General features: G+C 32.2%; 4 protein-coding genes across 4 annotated transcripts; all 4 read left to right on the top strand.

The window, feature by feature from the left end:
* Positions 1–778: 778 nt before the first annotated feature.
* Positions 779–2,492, top strand: LOC139088548 (putative phosphatidate phosphatase). The gene is made up of 5 exons (XM_070637816.1): positions 779–898; positions 958–1,109; positions 1,274–1,486; positions 1,804–1,992; positions 2,060–2,492. Exons 1-5 carry the CDS (start codon positions 850–852, stop codon positions 2,297–2,299), a joined length of 843 nt encoding a protein of 280 aa, XP_070493917.1. The 5' UTR covers positions 779–849; the 3' UTR covers positions 2,300–2,492.
* A 248-nt stretch (positions 2,493–2,740) lies between these two features.
* Positions 2,741–4,102, top strand: LOC139088550 (putative phosphatidate phosphatase). The gene is made up of 5 exons (XM_070637818.1): positions 2,741–2,952; positions 3,010–3,167; positions 3,221–3,430; positions 3,490–3,669; positions 3,726–4,102. Exons 1-5 carry the CDS (start codon positions 2,895–2,897, stop codon positions 3,939–3,941), a joined length of 822 nt encoding a protein of 273 aa, XP_070493919.1. The 5' UTR covers positions 2,741–2,894; the 3' UTR covers positions 3,942–4,102.
* Positions 4,103–4,446: 344 nt separating this feature from the next.
* On the top strand, positions 4,447–5,591 carry LOC139088549 (putative phosphatidate phosphatase). Its single transcript, XM_070637817.1, has 5 exons — positions 4,447–4,554; positions 4,611–4,762; positions 4,821–5,018; positions 5,076–5,255; positions 5,311–5,591. The coding sequence occupies exons 1-5, from the start codon at positions 4,494–4,496 to the stop codon at positions 5,551–5,553; spliced, it is 834 nt and encodes a 277-aa protein (XP_070493918.1). The 5' UTR covers positions 4,447–4,493; the 3' UTR covers positions 5,554–5,591.
* Positions 5,592–5,640: 49 nt separating this feature from the next.
* LOC139088544 (putative phosphatidate phosphatase) lies at positions 5,641–7,019 on the top strand. Its single transcript, XM_070637811.1, has 6 exons — positions 5,641–5,731; positions 5,817–5,955; positions 6,011–6,162; positions 6,223–6,432; positions 6,488–6,667; positions 6,722–7,019. Exons 2-6 carry the CDS (start codon positions 5,895–5,897, stop codon positions 6,959–6,961), a joined length of 843 nt encoding a protein of 280 aa, XP_070493912.1. The 5' UTR covers positions 5,641–5,731; positions 5,817–5,894; the 3' UTR covers positions 6,962–7,019.
* The last annotated feature ends 55 nt before the right edge of the window (positions 7,020–7,074 follow it).

Raw genomic sequence — 7,074 nt, 5'->3', positions numbered from 1 at the left:
TAATGAAAAAAAAAAAAAAAATAATTAGATTCAAGATAAATAAAAGGACATGAAGAATTCATTATTGCATGTTAAAAAAAATTCATTATTGCATGTTAAGAAAAGTGAATCAAAGATACAAATTTTTTCAAAAAATGTTTCAATAAAAATTATTTTAAAAGGAATTTTGGACTTTTTATGACTTTTTGAAGCTTTCAGACAGGAAATCAATTTTTTTCAGAATTTTTCAAACCGCCAGAAATAATGAAAATTGCAGAGTTTTTTGAATAAAAGCTTGTCAAAAATGTAAAAATGTTTGAAAACCTTACAATTTTCTATTCAGCTGTTGTAGTGTTTTCAAATTGAGAAACTTTGCTGTTATATGGTTTTAATTTGAGTTCAATAATAACGTATTTTATATATTCAAATTATATTAAACTGAGTTATTTTCTCTCGGACATTGCATTAGTGACAAAGATCTAGCAATCAAATTTTACAGAAAAATAAATTAATTTAAATTAAGTCTTCATTTAATCAGTTAACAAAATGCAGACATCATTTGTTATAGACCCCAAAAGCTCATTTTCAAGAATGAGCAGCACGTTACAAAAGGTAAATAATTAATTCATGATTCATTTAGATAACAGAAAAATTCAACATTCCAAAGGTATTTTTATGTTTTAAATTTCCGAATTAAGTACACATCTGTTTCATGTGTCGTCATTATCTAATCAGCAATGTAGCGTCTACTATATCAGCATACTATAGTATTTTTTTTATACATGATAAACGCGAATTACATGTCAGTTGAAAACGAAACACCGAACAGTGAAGATCGAAATATTTATTATTTAATTTGTTTTAATTAAAATGAACAGGATTTTAAAGATAGGAATAGATTTCCTGCTGCTGGCAGCTCGTAAGTAACTTGATCTTAATTAAGAAGTATTAAATCTAATGAGGAAATAATTAATTTAGCGGCACTTACGGCTTTAATGATGAATTTGTACGTCGATCCGTTCCAGAGAGGATTATTCTGTGATGATGAGAGTATTAGGTATCCTTTTAGAGATGATACGATAAGCACACTGACGATAGCTTTAGTTGGAGGAATCTTTGGTGTTTCATTGGTAAGGAAATAAGATTTTAAGTAAAATGTACCCAAAAACAGCACAATTATTTAAATCGTGGACCTCCAATATAGATAACAGCTTATCAAACATAAACCTGACCGTCCACAATCAAGTATTACATGACTCACGAATAAAAAAATCTCTTCTTTTCAATTATTTAGATAATTATCGTAGAGACAGTACTGAAAGCTTCAAACGATTCATTCTACACAAATGATTCACGCGGCATTATGGTCTATAAATGGAAGATATCACCTTACATTCAAAATCTTTATCATTTCATTGGATTGTTGTTGTTTTCGATGTCAATTAATCAATTTATAACTGATGGAACCAAGTTTGCAGTTGGAAGATTGAGACCGCATTATATAGACGTAAGATATACTTTAGAAAGAATTTTAATGACTAATGCTGCATTTCACATGAAATCAAGTTTCTTCACTTCTTGGGAATATCCATGCAGGAATTTATTAAATGAGTCATATTATGTGTTGAGTCGTGACGTAGCTTGATTGCGTATAATAAAGATAAGGTCTATTATTATTTGCTATCAAATTTATGTTCCAATTATAGACTATTAAGTTGTTCCTTATCTGAAGATTATTGGATCACAATTAATCATGATTTCAAGTGAAAATTGCAATATTAAGTCTGATTGAAAGGATACTCAAAAGAATTTTTCTATCAACAGTTATGCCGACCAAGAATTGGAAGTTTTCCAGGTGCCATAACAACATGTGACGACCCAGAGAACCATAATAGATACATTCAGAATTTTAGTTGTTCCAGTGGTGCTTCCCTAACTTCATTAAAAAATGGCAGACTATCATTTCCATCAGGTCACACAAGCTTCGCATTTGTTGTGGCAGTTTATTGTGTGGTAATGTCCAAAAAATATTTATTTGATTGTATTCCATTTAATCATGCTTATATCCCCCAATTTTAAGTTTTATTTGGAATCACGTATGAAATACAGTGGATCTAAATTATTGAAGCACTTCATCCAATTTTGTATCATATGCGGCGCTATTTATACTGGATTATCAAGAATATCAGACTATAAGCATCATTACACAGACGTATTAGCTGGTCTTATACTCGGAAGTGTAATTTCTTATGTCGTGTGCTTCCACATATCAAAGCTTTTTAAGAGGGATAGATATTTTGACGGTGGACCTGATGTTTAAGCTACTTTTTTGTGATTACGTGCTCAACGTGCATTTTAGTGATAATTTTATATACCTTGTTTGTTAATTACCTATGTAAAGTTTAAAGTCGAATCGAAGATGTTAGTAATGTTTTAAGCTGTTTTTGTGGATGCATCTGTGCATGCATTTGAAGATTAACAGACAATAAATAGTTTAAATTTTTATAAATTGATGCTATTGACGGTTAAAGAACTTTGGTGCTTGATGCTAATTTTAGTTTCATATCCATATCCAAAATGTCATCAATATCTTAAGCAATTTGTATGCAAATTTCGCAAGATCCAAAAATTGTTACTGTAGGTCAGTTACTCATTCCTGTTTAAATTGAAAAGAATCTCGACCATCACAACATTATTATGGATTTTTATTGGATAATTTATGCTAAAGTTTCTGCAGCTGTCCCACGGTGATGCTATTGAGGATCATTAAAATGAATTTTTTTATCATATTTCTCTTAATGCGATCAAACTGGTTTTGATTCAGGTTGCTTTAATGGATTCGTGTTAAGCACAAAAATGATTTTGGGATCAGTAAGAAGCAGGACATTCAGGTGTGGAGATCAAGTGGCAAAATCATGTTTGTGGACAAAATTATGTTAAAGGTTCTGACTGATGCAATCATAATTGCTATTCGTAAGTGCAATTGGATATGCTTAACATCCATAAATTAATCAAATTTTTCCAATACAGCTGCAATTATCGTAGCAGTCTTTGAGACATGGCCAATACAGCCTTTTCATTCAGGATTTTACTGTAATGATCACAGCATCATGTATCCTTATAAGAAGAATGAATCGGTTCCAGGAACAGAAATGGAAATTTATGGCACATTAGCTGCCGCGCTTTTGGTGAGTTGGCAAAAATATGGACGAAAAATTTATTAAGGCTTTTCTGTTCACAGATTGTGATCACCGAGATAATTTTGCTTAAATGTGATGCTTCTTATGGCAATAACTCAAAAACCTTGAAATTACTTACCTGGAAGATACCTCCTTATGTTCAGAATTTATATAAATTTAATGCCTTACTGCTGCTTTCAGAAACAATAAATCGATGCATTTCGGATGGCATGAAGCTTACTGTCGGAAAGTTAAGGCCACATTTTATGGATGTAAGGATGACAGCCAATAAGTCACTGTATTAATTCATTCAACACTTTTATTACTATAGCACTGCAAACCTGTTCTCTCAGACGGAACGACATGTGCTGATCCACAGAATTTTAATAAATATATTTTGGACTATACATGTTCGAATGAAGAAGCCACAATTAGCTCGTTAAGGGAGATAAGAATGTCATTTCCATCTGGTCACGCTAACTTCTCATTTGTCACTGCATTGTTCTGTGTGGTGAGAATAAATAGCTTTATGTCTGCAAGATAAATATTTATTGATTAATTTCGCAGTTCTACCTGGAATATCGTGTGAAGCATAAAGGCTCAAAAGTCTGGAAGCTATGTGTTCAATTAATCTTAATAACTGCAGCCATCTACATCTCATTAACACGTATTACAGACTTTAAGCATTCTTATTCAGACGTCGCAACAGGTGTGATCACTGGATGTTTACTTGCCTACGTCATCTGCTATCATGTGTCCGATTTTTCAAGGAAGGCTGAGTAATTAATGATTCTGGAATTTATGGCTGTTCTTGAGCAATAGTTCTTCATCTTGACAGTAGGTGGAACTATTACAATTTGTCAAATATATCAGACTACTTCCGTGTGCAAACTTAAAGAAATTAGAAATAAATGTGCAACAACTGAATCAGTTATAATCAAGAACTAGTTTATATTCTTAACAGGTATCTCACATGGTGATGTCGATTATGTATTCAATGATCTAACAAAAGCTTAATTTATAAATTTGTAAATAAAAATGACCTTCTAAAGGAGAAATCTCCGCATTCACATATTAATCTTTTTTGAGCAGCTCAAATTCTTTAAAAAGCAAGAATTTTAAGGCTTGGACACTAGCAAACCTTAGTATTCTCAATATTAACTCCTGTTTCGATTACTATGATTGATTCAAAATGTTTAAGGAACAACAATGATCGAATTCGAGGATCATAACCTTGATTCATATTCAAATATGTAGAATCTTTTTCAATGTTAGTTTAGCTTTTTGTGAGCATTTCTGTCTGAGTAGTCAGAATCAAAACATCGAGCAGTTAAAATGTCATTTTCAGATAGAGTTATTATGAAAGTTTTGGTTGATTTGTTTGTAATTTTCGTCCGTAAGTTTAACTTTTGAGTGTCTTGAATTGATACTATTGACATAATATCATTATAGCTGCATGTGTAGCAGTGATTTTGAAGTACTTTGTTGAGCCAACAAAACGAGGATTTTTCTGCAATGATCACCAAATTATGAATTCTTACAAAACGGATACTGTACCTGGAACTCTGATGGATGTTTGCGGTGTTATTGGAGTGATCTTGATAGTAAGTTTCAGAAGATTTGCCTCGTTCCTTAATATTTTGTTCGGAACCTTCCTTTCAGATCATTTTTGTGGAAACAATATATCACAAAACAGATGCAAATTCAAAGCCTGTGAAATTCCTTAGCTGGACAATATCACCATATGTCCAAAATCTCTACCATTACATCACCGTATTTGTGTTTGCAGAGGCAATTGACCGTTGTGTTTTAGAAGCAATTAAGCTTACAGTAGGAAGACTAAGACCTCATTTTATGGATGTAAGATAGTCATCAAAAACTCTCAAAATGTGATAGTTATTTTTATGATTTCTATAGCTTTGCAAGCCAGTTCTCATGGATGGAAGCACTTGCAGTGACCCTCAAAACCTTAATCGATACATTGAAGACTACACATGCTCAAACGCAAATGCAACAGCAAAGCAACTGAGAGATGTACATATGTCCTTTCCATCGGGTCATACTAGCTTTTCATTTATGACTGCACTCTTCTGTGTGGTAAGAACTCAGTGATTAGTGTCCGATTAAAACTAATTCGTATTTTCATTTACAGTTCTACATTGAATCTCGTATGAAATGCAGAAGATCAACAATAATGTTAAAGCGACTTCTTCAACTCATTCTTATTACTGGAGCTGCCTATGTCGCATCATCCCGTATTCCTGATAACAAGCACTTCCATTCTGATGTTTATGTTGGATTTATTGCTGGATTTTCTATTGCTTATTTGGTATCCTTTTATGCCTCAAATATGTTTAAGAAAAACGATGTTATTGAATCGAATACACAAGTTTAAGAATAAATTCAGACAGTCTTAAATTTTATTCAAATAAACATCTTGTTTAGTTCTAAAACAACGTCCAAGAGTAGGTGGTTTAACCTAGAAATGGTGACAAGCCCCTTCATTTTTACGTACGTTAATATTCTACGTTACGTAAAAAAAATAAAAATTCTTTGCAAATCGGGTCTGTATTGTGAGTTTTGCAAGATTTTAATCTTTTCGCGATATCTGACAATACTTGTTTCCTCTCCAATCATCATTTACATTTTCTCTCACAGGTAAAAGTCAACATTTTATCAGTAGCAAACAGCATAGCAAGCTGTGAACATCAAATATTTAGAAAGCACAAAAAAAAAATGATTTGTTCGCGAAGAATTTTGTTTAAAATTTCATTTGATGTGATTGCTATTTTGACACGTAAGTAATTAACTTTATTATCTATATCCAACAGTAAATGATCTTTTAATTTTAGCCGTCTGTTTCGCATTGTTTTTACAGAATTATGTACAACCAGTACAACGAGGATTTTTCTGTAATGATCACAGCATTATGTATCCTCAAAAGAAAGATACAGTGCCAAGTAATGCAATGGATATGTGTGGGATTCTCGGAGGAATTCTATTGGTGAGTATGAAAATTAAATAACTTTGAAGATTTCACAGTTGATGATTTGATTAATTACAGATAATTGTCGTGGAAACGTTGTTTAATAAATCGGAATCAACATACAATGTCAATTCAAGACCCGTTAAGTTATGGAATTGGACAGTAAAACCTTACATCCAAAATTTGTACCATTACATCACTATGTACCTTTTTGCCCAAGCTGTAATTCGATTTTTAGAAGAAGGTATAAAGGCAGTCGTGGGGAGATTGAGACCGAATTTTATGGATGTAATGCTTATGCACATTTAATAGCTTTCGGTAATTCATCTTCCTTTATTTGTAGATTTGCAAACCAATGCTTTCGGACGGAACAAATTGTTCAAATACAAAGAATTTTGACAAATACATTCAGGACTACACTTGCTCTAATGCAAATGCAACACCTGGTGACTTAAGATACATACGAGTATCTTTTGTTTCTGGTCACACAAGTTTCTCATTCATGACTGCATTTTTCTTAGTGGTAAGCTCTTATTCAACGCTTCATGCTTCATATTCTAAAACTTTAAATATTCAGTTTTATTTAGAATCTCGAATGAAATGCAGACAGTCTACCCAGATGCTCAAGAATTTCCTTCAGCTTTCATTGATCACAACGGCAATTTACATTTCCTCAACACGACTATCTGACTTTAAACATCATTTTTCTGATGTGTTTGCAGGTATGGTGCTTGGATGCTTCATTGCTTACTTTGTTTGTTTTCACATGTCCAACATGTTTAAGAAAGAAGTGTTAGAAACCAAATCTCATGTATAATTCGTTCTAAATCGAATCGTACTTAAAAATAAAGCTTCAAAAATTAACGGTTATTTAATATTTGAATATTTTTTAAGTATACATTTCGCATACTTTTATGCTGAAATCCAGTT

The sequence above is a fragment of the Chironomus tepperi genome, unplaced genomic scaffold, assembly GCF_022539635.2.
Source record: "Chironomus tepperi strain 1889 unplaced genomic scaffold, CSIRO-AGI_Ctep_v1 contig_163, whole genome shotgun sequence".
Taxonomy (NCBI): Eukaryota; Metazoa; Arthropoda; class Insecta; order Diptera; family Chironomidae; genus Chironomus; species Chironomus tepperi.
Note: the sequence above shows the minus strand (reverse complement) of the source record. Positions and strands in the feature narration are given on the sequence as shown.